Source organism: Ahaetulla prasina, chromosome 5 (assembly GCF_028640845.1).
Source record: "Ahaetulla prasina isolate Xishuangbanna chromosome 5, ASM2864084v1, whole genome shotgun sequence".
Classification (NCBI taxonomy): Eukaryota; Metazoa; Chordata; class Lepidosauria; order Squamata; family Colubridae; genus Ahaetulla; species Ahaetulla prasina.
In genome coordinates this window covers 24917136-24937270 of record NC_080543.1, presented here as the reverse complement: position 1 = coordinate 24937270, position 20135 = coordinate 24917136, and the positions used below count along the sequence as shown (strand labels likewise).

Here is a 20135-nt window from a genome sequence, read left to right as displayed (position 1 = left end):
CGCCAGCCAGCTGGTAGTCAGGTCTCTGCCGTGCATGCATGGGTCACATGCGGAACCCCCGCACACACACATGTGCAGGGACGGGGCGCATGCACCGTACGTGCATTTGCGCGCACGCTTTGGGCACTTGGTCCAGAAAAGGTTAGCCATCACTGGTCTAGACTTCTGTTAATAGTTGTTCACCTCCATAGTTCACCTTCCAAATTAGAAGATTACAGGTAGTCCTTGACTTACAATTTGTTTAGTGACCGTTTAAAGTTACAGTAGCACTGAAAAGGTAACTTATGACCTTTATGACTTATGAAGATGTCCGACAAAGATGATCTTTGCAGAACATAACAGCCACTTATGACCGTTGCAGAATCCCCATGGTCACATGATTAAATTTTGGATGCTTGCAAACTGGTTCATATTTATGACGGTAGCAGTGTCCTGGGGTCACGTGATCAGCTTTTGCGAACTTCTGAAAGCAAAGTCAATGGGGAAGCCAGATTTACATAACAACCATGTTACTAATTTAACAACTGGAATGAATGATTCACTCAACAACTGTGGCAAGAAAAGTTGTAAAATGGGCCAAAAATGTCTCACTTAGCAATATAAATTGGGGGCTAAATTGTGGTCGTAAGTAGAGGACTATCTGTATTAACCATTAACCAAACCTTAAAACCTAATTCAGTATTGAAATCTCCAGATTGTTGAGAAACTACCAACAACTTTTTTACATGGACTGTAATGAGTGTTCTATACTGATTTTTTTCAAGCTGAATTTTAAAGAAAGAAATTAGTTCTTTTCTATCAGGTTTAGTTTTCTTGTGACCCCATCTTCATTATCCTGTTCAATTAGAGTGTTAACTATATTTATATGAAGCATTGAACATCTAGTTACAATTATACTCTAGCATAAATAATCTCAAGACAAAGGAGGACAACTTGCAGAGAACAGCCTATTGTGCAGGTTGAGCCAAGTTTGGGCATGTCTAGACATGAGCCCAATCTCTCAACTGGAGAGCAATTTCTTATCAGAAACTGGTGCCAGAGCTCAGTGAAACAACTTAAATGTTTGTCTTCTGTAGTCAAATTAAGCATGATGCAAATCATGTAATACTTTCTGCTATGTAGTCAATTATTATATGAATCTCAGAAATGAAACCTTCATCACTCATCCAAAAAACTCCCTAAACCTATGAATTTTGGTTATAAAGTGGGTGACCAAGCTAAAAACTGGATGTCAGACTGTTGCTGGGTGACATGTGTTAGACTTCTAGCAGGATAGTTAAAGAATTCATGCCATAGGCCATTTGCCATTCCCGTTGTTTGGATGGAGCTCAAAAGACCATCAGACTGTTATTTTAAGTGCAATAATGAAGAATTGAATTAATTCTTTTTCCCAAGAAAATGGTTTTGTGAAGACGATTGGTTATGGAAGTTCTTGGCTATGAATACAATGTGCACATGTGACTTCTCAAAAGTTAATTTGAATGTTATCTTTTCACAGCAGAAATAAATTACCATATGTATTGTTAGCCAAGGTTGCTAACATTTAAGAATTGTAGAACATGAAACTACTTTTGAAAAGATCTAGTCTGAAAAATACAAATGAAATAAATGTGAAGTTATGATAGTCACTGCACTTAAGCTTGGCCTACACTTGCATACAAAAAGTATTGTCATTTTGTGTGTGAATGGGACAGTACGAACACAAAAAAATAAATACTGCATTCACACAGAATGGCCAAAATGTTCTTCGCTTGTTCCAGCAAAAAAGAATGTGATAAAAGGTCCAGTTGTTGACCCTGAAAAGATTTTCTTTCCTCTTTTGCACATCGAACATCGAACTTTGATTTATGAAAAACATTGTTACTGTATAAAACAGGAACTGGTTTCATGTCTTTGAGAATCAAATTTCCCAGGATTTCTGATACTAAATTAAGAAAACATTTTGATAGATCCACAGATTAGAAAACTGATACTAGGATGTTAAAAATGATGAAATGTTAAGCGAAACTGAAAAATCTGCCTGGCAATCATTCAAAAACAGTATAAAAATCTTTTAAAAATCATAAGGTAGGAAACTTGTGAACTCATGAAACAGTGACCTCTTAAAGTTGTACCAAGCCATGGGATGGAACATGTCATTGAAAATTCATGTCTTTGACTTTTCCCCAGTCTTCAGAGTATTCAGTGATGAACACATTGAACAATTTCACTGGGACATTTCAAAAATAGAAAAGTGGTACCAAGGCAAGTAGAGTCCATATTTGGCTGACTAATGCTGAACCCTCAGGAGAGATATTCCTGAAGTGAAATTCCTGAAGTGAAATGCTGCTTTTTTTTAAAGGCAAATCTCTGTGCTTTTGACTGAGTTGTGAATATAGGTTATTACCAAATTAAGTGGTGTGTTGCTCAAAAACATTGCCTAATAGAGAATCTTGAAAACATTCAAATTCAGCACAAAAGATATTTAAAGATTAAACACTTTCAGTTGGTGGGACACAATTCTTTTTTTTTTTTTTTGCTGCAGTATTATAAATTTTGATGTCCTTGTGTTCAACCTTTTCCAATACGTTTCATGTTTGTATAGGGCTTCTCTAAAATCTTGTTCACTTTAAGAAACTTAACACTGGTTTTTGTGTACAGATGATCATTAAATACAGCATCACTTGCCCTCCTCTCCTCCCCCACCCCCGGCATGGGCTAGGGCAGTGATGGCTAACCTTTTTGGTTAGCGAAAAAATGGGGGGAGCACGTGGGGGGGGGATTGCATGTGTGTGTGCCCATAACCATAATTCAATGCGCCCCCCCGCATGCGTGCACAACACTCTCCCGGGCTCCCCCCGCTTTTGGTACCCGATGGCACCCGGTAGGCCCAGAGGCTTGGAGCCTGGGGAGGGCAAAAACGGTCTCCCCACCTCCCGGAAACGGCCTATTTGCCAACTTCTGGTAGGCCCGGAAGGGCCAAAAATCAGCTGGTGGAGCTGAGCTTGTGTGCCCACTGATACAACTCTGCGTGCCACCTGTGGCACATGTGCCATAGGTTCGCCATCACAGGGCTAGGGTGACTGAGGCACCTTAGAAATCCAAAGTATAAATAAACAAGCTAAATAAGCAAACATTTTCCTTGACTCAAACTTCAAACCAGATATAGAGCTGAACCTGACAGTGGTTGCACTCAGATATAAGCCATCTTAGTGGCACTGATATAGGTAGGTAAGTCTTTAAAGCATTCCTATGACTGACTGGACACTGCATAAAGCCTCTTCTGCCTATCCATCACTAGGGACCTTGGGTTATCATATCTATAAAATAATCCAATTACAAGAACCTTAGGAATGTTCTTGTATCCCAACTAACCAGCAATCCAATCTCCTGTTATGTGAGTGACAGAATGTGACATCACAAAAATGGCTTAAGTCCTGAAAAAAGGTTAATTATCTAGCTGAACTTCATATGAAAAGGAAGCATTTTCTTTCTTGCTGCACATGCTGATCTTCCCTTTAGAGCTTTCTGTATTAACTCCCACGTAACACCACTGCTCCGTAGTCTGCACTGGCTTCCTGTGGTCTTTCGGGTGCGCTTCAAGATTTTGGTTACCACCTTTAAAGCGCTCCATGGCTTAGGACCCGGGTACTTACGAGACCGCCTGCTATTACCCTATGCCTCCCACCGACCCATACGCTCTCATAGAGAGGGTCTCCTCAGGGTGCCGTCCGCCAAACAGTGTCGGCTGGCGGCCCCCAGGAGTAGGGCCTTCTCTGTGGGAGCATCAACGCTCTGGAATGAACTTCCCCCTGGCCTACGTCAAGTGCCTGATCTTCGGACCTTCTGTCGTGAGCTAAAAACATACTTATTTATTCAAGCGGGACTGGCATAATAGTTGATTTTAAATTGGGGTTTTATTTATATTTTTTTAAAAAAATTTAAATTTAAATTTTGATTATCAGCCTTTTTTGTAATTTGCTATTTTTTAATTTGGTTTTAATTGTACATATTCTGTGTTTTCTCTTTGGCTGTACACCGCCCTGAGTCCTTCGGGAGAAGGGCGGTATAAAAATTTGATAAATAAATAAAAATAAATAAAATAAATATTTTCTCACGTTGACAACTCAAAATTTACTATTTCTTCTAAAAATCTATTTCATATACATATTCCAATTACTTACAGAGTCAGGACTTTTTCAACATATAGTGAAGTGAGTTCATGAATTCATTCTCAGTAAGACTAAAGACTGCAATGGCACTTATCAGTTGTACTTTTTGTTCTTAGGGGGAAATCTTCAAACTTTTAGTTAATAACTTGTTCAAATTGCAAGATTGAAGCAACTGGGTTCATTATATTCCGTAAGTAGTTTAGCATTAAAACAGACGAAACAAGATTCTGAGAGAACAAATTCAAAAATCTTGTAACATGCAGTTCCAAACATATGCTGGGTCTTAATTAAGAACTGTTGACGAAATGTGATTCAGAAACTGAAGAAAAGATTGTTTGATTAAATGGATGCAGACTTGAAACAGTAGCAGAGTAACAGAAATGGGAAATGTATAAATGTCATGAACAATTTTCAACAGAAGACCATTAAATTTATTCCAAATATTATATTCAAAGAAAAGTGATACAAGACGTTTTATTGTTGGTATATTATTTCAGACTTTCATTTCCAAAATGAATTATTTATTCTTTAAACACTGCTGAAAATGTAATGAGGTCTATCCCTTTTTCCGTATTTCATGGCAATGCAATAAAGCTTAATAACTTTTTGGAAATGATCGATATTAGAATTAAAAAATTTTTAAAAGTTAAAGTATCATTTCAAAGTCTATTTTGTTAAATTTTACTGAACTATATATTCTTTCAAGTATACCGAATATTTATATGTTAACATCTGCAAATATATTCATATGCTCATTAATGAAAATGACTGCTTATTTCCATCTTGAAAGATTGGTGAACTAAGTTGAGGTAGTATGTTTCAATGTTGAGAATAGTGGTGTATCTTGAAACGTAAATATGATGTAGAATTCAGTTCTAACTGAAAACCATTCCTGGACCACAACTTAACACGATGGTTTGTGTACTTTATTCGACATTTACCTTTCCTATAGTTTGTTTAGGACTATAGTTCTATAGTTCCTATTACTATTTCAATTTATACTGGTTAACCATGTATTTTTTGTTCAAGTTTAATAGTGGGTTTTTTTTACTTTTTTAACATAGTAGTATATATTCAGTAGTTAATAACTTATTGGAAAACTGTATTCTCCATAGCATTTTATTTTATACTTATTTATATATTCTTTTATAACTTCTCTTACAATTTTATTTGTTTGTTTTCTCTAAAATGTGTAATTTTTGAAAAAACAAAACCTTTGACTATCAAATTTCAGATTACTTACCTCAAGGTGATGCTTCTAGTGGCAATCCCATTTAGTCATCAACTTCTGAACTGCATGCACTTAAGAATGAACTCACCATAATTTACATTTTATCAAGATACCATTCTGTGTTTTCCTCCCAAAGGTAAATTCTGTCTTGTACTTTTATACTACTCTGTATGTTCCACTTTTTGAGCTAAACCTCTCCCTTCCATTTGCTTTTCATGTAGACTACACTATGCTGCTTTGCCTCTTGCAAACAGGTAGTCCTTGACTTATGAAAATAATTGAGCCCAACATTTCTGTTGCAAAGCAAAGGCAGTTGTTAAATGAGTTTCGCCCCATTTTACAACTTTTCTTGCCACTGTTGTTAAGTGAATCATAGAAGCTCTCTTGGGGACCTCACTACTATTTTCAAGTATTCAACTAAAATCCCAGCACAGGGTATATGTATTATTACTTCTCTACAATAATAATCTGTAGAAGAAATGACAAATAAGTGTTGCAAAAAATTATAAAAGGCAACCAAGATAAAGGAAAGCAAAGGGGCTAAGTAGAGAAATATATTCATATATCAATTTCTCCACTGCATACTGGGTGAATACTCTTTGACCTAGTCTACACAATGTACCAATTACAGCTTCATGCATTGTGTGAGCCAGCATGGTTTTTAGAAGTAGTGAATAAATTTTAATTATTGTAGTTTCTGAGAGTCTTGATAGTATTTGCTTTTGCAAATCAACAAAGAATAGGAATTTAAAAAGAACTTGTGATCACTAAAGAAAAAAAAATAAGTTTTTATTATGGAGGTTTAGTAAAACGACTAACAACTGTTTCAATATAAAATTAGCATTCACAATTTATAAAAACTGCAACAACCTGTTTTTTTAACATGATTATTTATCTCCCTGATTGTAAGTAAAGATGAACACATAGGAACTTACTCACATGCTATTACATGTTAAGAGATACCAAGCAGTTAGTTTTTTCCCTTCTGAATTTTAGGAAACTTAACTGAAATTGTTTGCTTTCTATATAATTGCCTGGTATTTTTTCTATTTTTCAGAATGTACTGCATGTGTGTTTATGTGCTCCGAAGCAGATGAGCTTCTTTGACTTGGAATGTCAGTCTCTGTGTTACATATTATAACAATTAAAAAACAAAACAAAATAAAAATAACTTTTAACTAAGGAACAGTACATTTAAATGTTATAGGCCATTAAATAGTTGATTATCAAATTATCATTGTTTATAAAAATTAAGTTTCATCCTAACTCTTTTGGATTTTATGAGGATAAAAGAGTACAAGGGGCAGGAAACAATTTGCTATAAAAAGAACAGGATGACTAGGTAAATATATTTTACACATTGCAAATACCAGACAAAGTCTGTTTAATTTGCAAGATGCAGGTGCATGATAGCTTTAAACAACTTTATGTTCAAATAAATACACTAATGTTAACCGACATGGAACAAAACAATTTCCCTCATGAAAGGGGCTTTATTGAAACATCATATTTACTCAGATGCAATATTCTGTCCTATGCATAAAAAAGATCAGCAGTGGTAGAAAAATCAGTGAAACAAAAATTGAGTGGTTTAAAAAGGGTTAATATTATGTAAATAAACCTTACATAATATTGTAAATTAAGTTTTCAATCTTGAGACAGGAGTACATATATACATACCTATCATCAAGCTATTTCTTTTCAGGGCAAGTAACATTATGTAGACAGAGTTAAAAAGTACTAAGCCAAAGAAATTAGAGGCATGAAGTCAGAAAAGATAATCTAACTAAATATAGTTTAAACCAGCATTTTCAATATACTTCTCCATATCTTTGATCACATCCACACAAATTCACATTCTTTAAATTTCTCTTGTTTTCAAGTATCCATTAATTTCTCCCAATCACAACTTCTTTGGCATCCCTCTCCATCTTATTTGCTTTTCCTTCATCTATGTATTTATTCTTATTCTGTCTAACCAATTCAACATTTCTTTTGATCAGCATTCAATCATTCGTGATCCTAATTCTTCTTTTTTCACCAGGCACAGTTCTTAAAAAGTATTTAATTCCCATTCCATTCTAACTTTTTTTCTCTTCCTTGATATAACCAATTATCCCACTTGCATATAAAAAAATGGCAAAACCATACTCTTTCTTAAAGAAACCACTTCCTTCTTTCAGCAAATATATATTCCTTACAAGTCTCCCTCCACCTGCTACCAAGATTTGCCCATCTATATTAAAAATCTTAATACACAAATTAATTTTCTTGCTTAATTTTTTTTGCTTGTGATTTAGTCACTATATTCCCCTTGTGAAACAATTACCTTAATATACATTTTTATAAAATAAATATGAATTATCATGATTATAAAAATGAATGTTACCTACAGTGCAGTCAGAAAGTATTCAGGCCCCCTTTACTCAGTACCACATAATGACAAAGTGAGACAGAATTTTAGAAATGTCTGAAATTTATTAAAAAGAAAAAAACTGAAATACCACATTAGCATAAGTATTTGCAACAACACTCGAAATTTTGCTCAGGTGCCGCCCAGTTCTCTTGACCGTTGCTGAAATGTTTCTACACCTTGATTGAAGTCTACCTGTGGCAAATCAAATTGATTGGACATGATTTGGAATGGCACATACTTCTCTATAGAAGGCCTCACAGCTGACAATGCGTATATAGCAGAGCAAAAGCCATGAGGTCAAAGGAACTGCCTGCAGAGCTCAGAGACAGGATTATTGCAAGGCAAAAATCTGGGGAAGGCTGCAATAAAATTTCTGCTGCACTGAAGGTTCCTAAGAGCACAGTGCCTCCCATAATTCTCAAATGGAAGAAGTTTAGCACAACCAGGACTTTTCCAAGAGCTGGTTTCCTGGTCAAACTGAGCAATTGGGGAAGAAGGGCCTTAGTAAGAGAGATGACCATGAACCGATGGTCACTCTGACTGAGCTCGAGATCCTGCGTGGATAGGACAGCTGGGCTTTATGGCATAGTGGCTAGACAGAAATCTTTCCTCAGCGCAAAACACATGAAAACCCATTTGGGGTTTACAAAAAAGGCACCTAGAGGACTCTCAGACTGTGACTTGAACCTTATTGGACATCTCTGGAAGGGCCTGAAAATGGATGTCCACTTGCCATCCAACCTGACTGAGCTTAAGAGGATTTGCAAGGAATAATGGCAGAAAATCCCCCAATCCAGGTGTGCAAAGCTTGTGTCATACCCAAAAAGACTTGAGGCTAAAATTGCTGCCAAAGGTGCTTTAATAAAGTACTGAGTGAAGAGTCTGAATATTTATGCCAATGTGATATTTCATTTTTCTTCTTCTTAATAAATTTACATACATTTCTAAACTTCTGTTTTCATTTTCTCATTATGGGGTACTGAGTGTAGATTAATGAGAAAAAAATGAATTTCAACAACTGTAGAATCAGGCTGCAGCATAACAATGACAAAAACGAAGGGGGTCTGAATATTTTATGAATACATTGTATTCATATATTCTTTCAGATTTTTCTATGGTACAAATTCCTTTGCTCAAAATCAAGTCAGTTTTATTGCTTCACGCTTGCCATCTACTCTTCCTTTCCCCTCAGAAAGCAAGACAGATTTGTGCAAACATCAAAAGAGCAGCAAAGAAAATAAGAAATATCAACAAGAGAAAGCAAGCAGGTAAGCTAGAAGAAGCAGCCAAAAACTACAAATAAGAAAGATAATTATGACCTACCTAGAGTTTATGTAATAATCATTTTCCGTTTATAGTTGATGGGCTGTTTTGAAGCATAAAACTGTGAAGGTGCCAGGGAACCAGAAAAACTATTGTATTGTCTTTTCCTAATAGCCTGAAGTTATTGTCAGAAGAACAGGATTGATACATATTCTTTTATAATTATGAATAAAATGTTTCAGAAGAACAGTAGACTTTTACCCTTCTCAAATGATATCAGTATCACAATACAAAAGGAATATTATTGTATTTAATTATAGTTTTTTAAAAAAAGGTAATTCTTCCTTAAAGGAACATTGCCATTTACAGAAGAGTATTATATTACAGGACATTTTCTGAATTTTTATCATTTCTTTTGTTCACCTTTATAAAAGTCATCTGTTCCTGTTCTTTCCCGATTAAAAATTTCAGCACTGGAAAGAACTCCTCCTGGTTCCACAAATTTGTCTTTTGGATTCCCAAATATGTTGTATACTATTTGAAAGATAATGAGTTCTGATATATGTTCTATTTTAGCTAAAAGATAAAGACCTGTCCAGAGCCCTATCTAATCAGATCTAACTCCGATCAGTATTAGACAAGATCAAGTACCATCTAAATTCTAATAATTCATAATTTAACTCTTTATATTTGATACTTTCTGATTTATCTATACATACATTTAATTATAAATCAATTTAATATATCAACATGATGATTTTAGGATCAAATCAAATTACGCAAAATATTATTACAATATTTTTGTTTAAACAAATATTTTTGTTTAAAAATCTATTTTTGTTTTTATTATTTTTCAACAATGTCTTTTTCAAAACAGTGAGAAAAAAATTGTTCACATCAACACTTCCTCAAATTTTTATTGGTATTAATATTTGTTTTACAAGGATCATGAACGCTTCACCATGTAAATAATAAAATAATATATATTTCTTCCAAGTTGGACCAGTAACCCATCAGCTTGCCAACAAATGATTAAAAATTATGTACTCAAATCTATAATGCCTTTTTTACTCACATGTATAACTTATGCATTCAAAGTATTAGGTAAAATAGGTTTCCTGAATTATGAAAATGTATTTAAGCAGACATGCATACTCATTATATTGCCCATAGTTGCTAAAGACTTGCCATACTAAAACAGAGTATATGATTTATGAAGTACTATCGTATTCCATAGCTTTTGGAGGAGCTACAAAATTTAAATAATGAATAAAATAAATATGGCTACAAAAACGTTTCATTTCCACATTTTTTTTTCTCCATCCCAAAATTGGAAAGATTTATAGTCAGACAAACATTTACCAGGATTTCTATTCTATCTTTGGGGTAGAAGCACTCAAAAGGATGCTTACTGTAAAAGTACTACAATACGGTATGTTTCTAAAAAATTCAACTAATTAAATTGTTAAACGTAACCACTAAGCAATTTAAACAAAAGCTGACTAAGAAAAATGTCTTAAAAACCAAAAGGAAAAGAAGCTAAGCACATTTTTAAAGGGAAATCATTCAGTACAGTATCCAATATTAATACCTAGAAAAGTAAGGGGCCCTATATTACTTTTTCTCAAAGATTCCTAGATTTTGACCTCGGCTTTCAAAACTGTTCATAGGAAGGATACTTAGCAAGTCTAACTTCACTGATAAAATAGGACGAAGTCACCAAACATATAATTGCCAATTTTTTTTCTGTCTACTCAAATCTTGCCTTAAATAAAACATCTAGCCCTAACATTAACCAATATTTTTGGTGCCATTTTGGCTTCACTATAATCAATTCAGATAAAAATACATAACCAATTGAATTCCTGGTATAATAAACTGAAGTTCTTTATATTATTTCAATTTTTTAGAAGAACTGCATTATCTTTTAAATCAGAGGTGTCAAACTCGTGTTGTCACCGTGGCATCATGTGACATGACGTGACCATTTTTTCCCCCTTGGCTAAACTGGGCGTGGTCATGGCCAGCAACGATGCATCCGGCCCACGGGTTTGACAGCCCTGTTTTAAACAGATAATAATTATATTTAAAATAAATCTTTGCAATTTCATTTACATATATTTGTTACTATAGTAACTTTAGATGTTCATTTTAAAAATAAACCACAATCCAGGATTTAATGTCCCAACACCAAATATGACATTCATTATACTACATAAGGCAGATAATCTAGTAAAATAAAAGTTATCACACATTTTCAGGTGGTCCTCGCTTAATGCCCACTCATTCAGAAACCATTCAAGCATGATGGCAGCTAAGCAGTGGTACCTCCAACCAATCTCTGTACTTATGATCGCTGCTGTGTCCCTGTCGTCATTTGATTATGATCCTGGCACTAGGTACTCTGCTTGCAATTACAGGTAGTTCTCAATTTACGACCACAATTGAGTCCAAAATTTCTGTTGCTAAGTGAAACATTTGTTAAGCGAATTTTCTCCCATTTTATGAGCTTTTTTGCCACAGTTAAGTGAATCACTGCAGTTGTTAAATTAGTTGCAAGGTTGTTAGCTGAATCTGGCTTCCCCATTAACTTTGCTTGCAAAAGGTCGCAAAAGGTGATCACAAGATCTTGGGACACTGCTTCCATCTTAAATGAATCAGTTGCCAAGCATCCAAATTTTGAGCACATGACCATGGAGATGTTGCAATGGTCGTAAGTGTGAAAAATGTTCATAAGTAACTTTTTTCATTGCCATTGTAACTTTGAACAGTCACTAAATGAACTGTTATAAGTCGAGGACTACTTGTATGTTGTTGCAGCATCCCATAGTCACATGACTGCCATTTGCAACCTTCTTTGCCTACTTCTTACAAGCAAGTCAATGGTCGGAGATTGCAAATGGCAATGTCTTTGCTTAATGATCCATGATGATTGAATGTCACCACATGACTGCACCTACAACTACATCACTTAGTAATGGAAATTCTGGTCCAAATTGCCAATGTTAAGTGAGGACTACTCATAAGTAATTATTTCCCTTTCCAAATTCTTAAACTAGAGTTTATACCCTTATTTATTCAGTGAACAATAACTGTGACAAAAGGAAAAAAAGAAAATTCTAGTTCCCTCAAAAAGTAGAATTAGCCAACTTATCAGAATGCACATTTCTAAATTGGATGGCCTAATAATATGTCTCATTTTATATTCCTCTTTGCGGACTAATGCGTATAAAGTTGGTCCTTGAGACCAAATGTTTGGTCATTTCTCAGAAGAATTAAATTAAAATTCAATTCCTTTTGGCAGGTCAGTATGGGTTCACGGAAAAACAGAGAAATACCTTATTTGGTCTACAACTCTACGGTGTCATTGAGAAAATAGTCAATGATATGTAGTGTGTACAATCCCATTGGCTAAAAAGCAGTGCTGTCCTTACTTCTCATACATTTCTGTATAACCGTGTCAAATGCAGAATGAAGTATGCTTTAGCACTTTTCTCACATGGCAATCATTAATACAAGAAAACCTGACAGTCCAAAAAGAATAAACAATCTAGAACAGTGCTTCGGAAAACTATTCTTAAAGCTAACGAGAATGAAACTGAACAAGACCAAAGTGAGTTGGAACTCAAGCAATTACTTCAAAAAAAAAGTAATTTGTAAAAATGTATTTATTAACAAATATTAAGTAGGAACAAATATCGCGAGTATCAGTTCTAGTTTTTCTTACTACATAAATATCAAATATTTGTGCATCTATTTAATACAACTTTTATAAAAGCAAAAGGCAAAATCAGCATTTTTATAGCTTACTGTATATAGGAGAAATTTCAACTGATTTTCAAGATAAAGCCCAAAATTTTGAAACAATCATATAGCCCTGTAATGGCACTCTGTTATGCTATTACTGAAAACCTCGCAATATTTAAACATTTTTTAACAATGTTTTTAACTGTAACTAATGATATGTTGACTTTTAAATCAAACACCTATGCAATTAACATTTTTATATAAAATTTCAGCTCTTATTATAACTGTTATGCAAAATACTACATAAATCTAAGGGTACTAAGATTTTATCCTATATCCTACATAAAGATAATTTAAGTTTAGCCTAAAGAGCCACTGATTTATTAAATGATTCTAAACTAAGTTATTTGAAGCTAACAGATTTTCATGTATAGAGAGATAAAATAATAATATAAGTATCTCCACAAAATATTATTCTTACACTATAATCCTCGCTTGTTTCATTGGGGCATGTCAGACGCGTATAAAATCAACTACATGCCTAAATATTAACTGCAATGGGAATTTATGACTTTCTCTTATGGTAAGATCCAACAGTTGCTTACAGTGAAATATAGAAAATTTACTCACTAAAATTGCTTCTGAGAATAAGCAACATTAAAGGAAAGTAAGCCTACTACATTTCACTATAAGACATACAACCCTACTGTACTGCAATGGTAAAATATATTATCCACTGAATTCAAAAAGCACCAGAAAAAAGTTACTATAACAGTGCTTAATGACAACTGAATGCAATGATTTATCATCTTTCCATTTTACAGATACTGGAATTCATTCATCCCACTATCACTTACATATTTAAACTATTTTATGTGTTATTCTATCCCATGTAACTTCCAAATATAGATCCCAAAGTTAAAAAAAATAATCAAGGATTCAAATACTAATTTAGAGTGGCATCTACACATATCAAATGACCTCACTCTTCTGAAAACATATGGGATAATATGATAAAATAGCATGAAGTATCTATACAGGTGAAAAAATGTACAAGTCACAATAAACTGAGATACAGAGTTATCATTTAACCACATTTCATGTTCACTTGGAATTTCTGCAATGCATGTTATTCTTGTATCTTTTGGGTTCCTTCATGAAATCTTATTCAAGGCTTCTCCAAGTTTCTCCGTGGCTTCTCTGTATGCCTATCATTTTTAGTATCTTGGATAACCTATTTTGCCCCTTTTGTTTTGCTGTGTAATAAAACAACAAGGCCTGTGTTATGTTTCTAAAAGTGCTGGTTGCATATTATCAAAAATATAAGCAGCATCTCAACATTTTGAACAGGATAAATTAAAACAGAAATTCTAGGGTATTTTCACTCACTATAATGTATCTTTAGAAGACTAGCTAAAGGTTTTTATTTAAAAAAAACATAGAAAATCCCTCATTTAAAATAGGATCTTCTAAAAAGTATCTTGAAAAAACATTGTACTAGCCTAAAGTTCAAAGGTTACACTCAATGCAAAAGGAAGTTTCTGTTACAGAAACTTTCCTGACCTCTAAGAATCTGTGCTTCCAGAGAAGAATCTTCTGAGAATCAGAAAATACTTTGGAAAGAACTGGGATACAGGGAAGCAGGAAAAACTGGATGGAATAACCTCAGGCTACTGAAACTAATCCTCCCCCCATGTAAAAACAGAAATATATCACCCTAAACTTGAGAAAACAAAAACACTAAGCGTGTAAATGCATCTATATTGTTGGAAATTATTGGCTATATTATCTAGAGAGCCTGCTGTAGAAATTTAATTGTGACAATTTAGCTTCATAGTTACAGATGAACTATCCACAGAAAGAGGGGCATATTCAAAATAATAACTGTGTCTGGAAAAAGTCAACTACTGTTTCTCTTTCAAGATCCTTGGTGAGACAAGTGTGCAGGCAGACAAAACTTGTAGGGTATTCGTTTCAAAACAACTGGGAATTTCTAAAATGAAGCACATAATTTCTAGGTCATGGTAAAAAAATGAAACCTCATTTACTGTGAATAACAGAATGCTATAGAACATAGTTTTACTGTAAAAAGCAAAACAATATTTTACAAATCCAAGTGAAAAGAACTTATGAAAATACTGCTCCAATCAGTAGTCACAACATTCTTATTTTGTCTTCATACTTTAGCAAACATGCTTCTAAATTAAGAACAAAAAGCACAACTCTTGATTGTAATGATACAATCTAACTGAAGATTTTACAAGTGTTACATAAAAATAAAAGTAGGAGTTACCTGTTTATATTCACTAACACAGCTTTGGCAACAGAATCTTTTCGGCTCTCCATCAACCATAAGAATATTGTTTGCTGCACCTTTACTTGGAAGGTATTCTCCACAATGCTCACAACAATTCATGATTAAACCATTTGCCATTCGATATCGATTGAAGCAGTGATCACTACACAACTTATGAGTCATGTTTTTAAAGCTAACTTCATGGCGTATCTAAAAGAAAAAAATTAGTTTTATATGAAGATCTACTTTTATTTTAATTATGAATTTCAAGCATAACTTTAGGTTAATTGTTTAAGCAACCTTGGAATCTGCCATTTCAGAAATAGAAGCGTGCACTGCCATTTAAAATATAAGTGTTAGGCACTTTAGCTCTATACAAAATACATCATGTAATAATTTAGAAAAATTCCTTATGTTAAAAAGGAGTGGCACAGAGCTCTAACCTTCTGTTATAAAGATTATAACGATTATAATGACAAAGGACATGCTGCTGCTTCATCATCCCTATATTCAGTCACTACAGAAATTAAATAGACCTGAAATTATTGTTTTTAAAAAATGTAAGTCATGATCATGCATTTATAAGTTACACAAAATAACCTAAAATTAATTAATGATGTTCACAGAAGTTAACAAAAGTGAATTAAAAAAAACCTACAAATGTAAAAATGCTCTTAAATTTCAATGTTCAAACATAAAGCTAATTTGCTCTTTCTTAACCTTTGCTTGTCCTAATAGTCCTAATCCACAACAGTTTATTTTCTTTGGACAGCAAGCAATTAGCACAGCTTTGGTTTACAACTGATTTTCCTCCCTCTAAAAAATAGATTAAGCATTTCTTGCAGATACAGCTGGGACTGCATGCTCAAATGTTCCAATTAAGAAATATTTAAACATTTTTAAACATTTTTAAAACAAATCTGAAGCTTAGTAGATGAACACAGGAGAATTTTCAAAGGCCAATATGCTGCTTTACTCATTCAACTATAGAACTTTTATATCTTCTTAGTACGAGTGAGTATTTGTCAAGAGATAAAATGTGATAGATCAAATAAAATCTAATTTACAGTTAGCAGGGAGCCTTAACTAAATAATCCAACTGTTTTTCTCTAAACAATGATATAATTATATCGATAGTTTCTTAAGCAACTCAAATAAAACTGGTTTTAGGAAAAAAATCAGTGAAAAATAGCAAACAAACCTCAGTTAGTTTACCACAGATAGTGCATCTTGATTTGTTTAAGATTCCTTTTGACGGATTCTGTTTGTCTTCATAGAAAGACAGACATGATGTACTGCAAAACTCCTGGAAAGATTCACTTGAATCAACCTGAGCAACAATGGTTCCTTTCATTGTTGTTATGTCTCTGAAAAACAAAATGATTATGTCTCAGTACTTTAGCAACCTTTGTATGTTTTTTTATTCTCAGAAATTTCAGCTCTTAAAAAAACCCCAGATTTTTATGAATGTAATAGTCCCTGTTTCTATTTTTAATGAAAAAGCAATTATGCTACAAAAAAGTGACACAGAAGAAAACAAATATAATCAGTCAAATACTAAGTAATTTCTATCATCCTGCTTTTATGAAGCTTTTAACAGGTTTATCTTCTTGTACTGATGTAACAAGATATAAACCCCAACAACCTTCTTTCTCCAACCCCTATTTATCCCTTTATGCTATTAATCATGTTTTGGCATGTGTATATACAAGAAGGAATGAACTGTCAATGAGACAGAAAGTATCACAGTATGTTTTGTTACCAATTTTTGAAGTGATACACTGACAATTCTTGATTATGACTGACATAAAAAAAAGATGGGAATATTGCTTTTGAGATAGAGACATTGGAAAAGGAATGTTCTTTCAGCCAGTTTTTCATTTCACAATGTTTTACAAATATTATATTTATTACCTTTAATTAGTAATCAGAAAACAATGATGGAATGAGATAAATTAAGAAATAAAAATGGTGACCTAATAAATGCCACTACAAACAAAATTATTCCTTTATGCTTTTCCTATTTACATGTACATCTTGCTTTTCTATTTACATGTAGAAACTTATAAACTTATACCATGTTTCCCCAAAAATAGGACATGTCCCGAAAATAAGGCCAAGCCTGATTTTTGGGATAGGCGTAAATATACGCCCTCCCCCGAAAACAAGCCCTAGTGACAGGGAGGCTGTGGCCAGCACAGGAGGCAGCCCTTCCCTTCTCAGTCACCTCAGGGCTTCTCAGCCCCTTACTCGGATCAGCTGAGCCACTCAGGCCACAATTCACAGCTGATTCGCGGGTGCTGCTCAGGCCGCCCCCTCCAGCAAGCGTGACCACTTTCGCAGCCAATTGTGGCTGCAAAAGAAGCCGGAGGCCAAGCAACACACCCCACACGCCTCGCACCTTCCTTATCTGATTGTGACAGTCACAGCAGGCAATTCCGTCCATGGAACAGCTGCCTCATGGGTGCCGCTTCAACTGGTGCCTCCAGCAAGCGCGGCCATTTTTGCCATGGATTGTGGCCACTTCTGTAGTAGGTGGCCAAGCGATGTGCCCCATATACCTCACGCCGGCCTTCCGAAGGATACCACAGCAGCAGCTATCCAATTTTTTTACCCTTATTTCGTCCTGACCGTACTGGGCCATGTGGGTCGGGACGAAATAAGGGTTAAAATATTGTGGATAGCTGCTGCTATGGTACCTTTTAGAAGGCCGGCGTGAAGCACAAGTCTCCTGCTGCAGAAGTGCTTTTGGGAGAGAAGGCAAAGGGGAAGCCGATCACTTGCAAACTCCTGCCCCATTCCCGCCTCTCCGCCGGGCGACTCCCAGCAGCCCCAGACATCCAAAGCCCGCTTGGCTCTCTTTTCCACACTGCCCGGCTCTTAATCGAAGGGGGTGGGGGAGAAGCGAGACCCATGGAGCGAGACGGGGCTCACTCCTCTTGCTGCCTCCTCTCCCCCTCTAGCCGGACATGGCGGGGCTTCCTGCCCCTGCCCAAACTGGATGTAATTTGGGGGTGGCAGGTGGGGAGGGGTGGGGCTGGGGAGACGTGAGATGTGTCTTACCTGCCTTGTAGCTCCGTCGCATGTTTCGCCGTTGTCTGCAGGCAAACACGTTGTAGGGTTAAAAAAAACCTCGTGAGTTCAATCAAACTTCTCGAACTCGCAAGTTTGGTTTTACCCTACAACATATTTGCCTACAGACAACGGCGAGACACGCAACACAGCTGCAAGGCAGGTAAGTCTCGTGTCTCCCTGGCCCCATCCCTCCCTACCTGCCACCTGCAAATTGCATCCAATTTGGGCAGGGGCATGAAGCCCTGCCATGCCTGGCGAGAGGGGGAGAAGAGACGGCAAGAGAAGCCCCATCACACTCCATGCATCTCGCTTCTCCCCCACCCTACCTGCCACCCCCCCTTGACAAAGAGACGGTGGGGAAGGGCAGCAGCTAGGCTGCTGTTACGGTAACATTGGGGCACATGGAGCCATCTTACCTGCCTTGCAGCTCCGTCGCGTGTCTCACCATTGTCTGCAGGCAAACACATTAAAAAAAACCTCGTGAGTTCAATCAAACTTCTCGAACTCGCGAGAAGTTTGGTTTTATGCTACAACGTGTTTGCCTGCAGACAACGGTGAGATACGCAACAGAGGTGCAAGGCAGGTAAGTCTTGCGTCTCCCCGGTCCATGCGAGGGGGGGGTAGAGAAGAGTTGGCAAGAGGAGCGAGCCCCGTCTTGCTCCATGAGTCTTGCTTCTCCCCCACCCTACATGCCACCCCGCTCGATGAAGAGCCAGGTGCTGTGGAAAAGGGAGCTGGGCGGGCATAGGCTTTGGGTGTCTGGGGCTGCCAGGGGTCGCCCGGCGCAGAGACAGGGCAGAAGTTTGCAGGCGATGGGAGGCGGGCAAATGCCAAGAACGCGGGGGAGATTCCCACCTTTGGTTGCCCCAATGAACAACTTTTGAGCGGCTGTGTTGCACTGCCACAGCAGCACAACACACAGCAGCACAACATAGCAGCAGCTGTGAGGTGGCCACGTTCACCACCTCCTGCACCACCAAAATAATAAGACACCCCTGCCGGGCCAAGGCTTTATTTCGGGGTTCAAAAAATATAAGACATGGTGTTATTTTCGGGGAAATAGGGTATGAAGCCCAACTTTCTATAAACACTTAGTCGTTTTTTGTTTTTTTTAAATCTGAATGTCTCATAATTATTAGAGTAGTTTTAAATAAGAATTAATCTAATATATCACTTACTGATACAGGTAACTACAGAAATAAAATAACTTCCAATATGACTACTAGTTTACTGTAGACATTTATCATAAACAATCTTAGTTACTTCAATCATTATGCAAACCAATTTCCATTTAGAAAATGTGACTTTTTTTTCTCCCCTCCCTTTTTAAAAAAGGGTATTTTCTGCTTATGCACCTATGCTTATGTCTACATTCACTATTAATTTTAATTCCCACCAAATGTCAGAACAGACAATAGCAATTATATTTAATTATTACTAGCCAATAACAAACGTAAATAAGCCTGCTCATCTTAAGCATTCTTAATCTTTGCCCAGGACTATATTATTATGCAAACAAATGATGAAACTACATAAAGAAAACTTATCTCAGTTGTCTCTTAAATAATAAAATGGATTTCACAAAGTTATTAGAATAATTAACGGCACTATAGTTTTAATAAATGTGATCAAGAAATAAGAAAAATCCTTACTTTTTGCACATAACACAGAGTTTCTTTGGAGCTGGTTTATGTGAAAATGATGAAAGGCAAGTAGTAGAACAAAAAAGATGAACAGATCCTTTCCGCTGATACGCAGTCTGGCCCTTCTGCAAAGGCTTTTTGCAGTTAGCACATGTAACTTTAACCTGCTTTGAAGGTTGCTGTTGTGCAGGTGGTTGGAAGACTTGTTTGGGAAGAGATGCCACAGGGGATAGGGAATCTACACCTGGTTGCTTCTGATTCCTTGGAAATGAAGCTGACTGAGATATCCAGGAATCTTAAAAATACAAAATGA

The 20135-nt window shown here is 35.8% G+C and overlaps 1 protein-coding gene across 11 annotated transcripts in view; it reads right to left on the bottom strand.

Moving 5' to 3' along the window:
• Nucleotides 1-20135, bottom strand: part of ZMYM2 (zinc finger MYM-type containing 2) — an 87104-nt gene that overhangs the window by 44780 nt on the left and 22189 nt on the right. For all 11 annotated transcript variants that reach the window (XM_058184474.1, XM_058184470.1, XM_058184479.1 and 8 more), the window contains 3 exons: nucleotides 19832-20117; nucleotides 16306-16471; nucleotides 15102-15314 (listed from right to left, as the gene is read on the bottom strand). In XM_058184474.1, the coding sequence (XP_058040457.1) occupies nucleotides 15102-15314; nucleotides 16306-16471; nucleotides 19832-20117 (665 nt within the window). The remainder of the gene's footprint in view (nucleotides 1-15101; nucleotides 15315-16305; nucleotides 16472-19831; nucleotides 20118-20135) is intronic.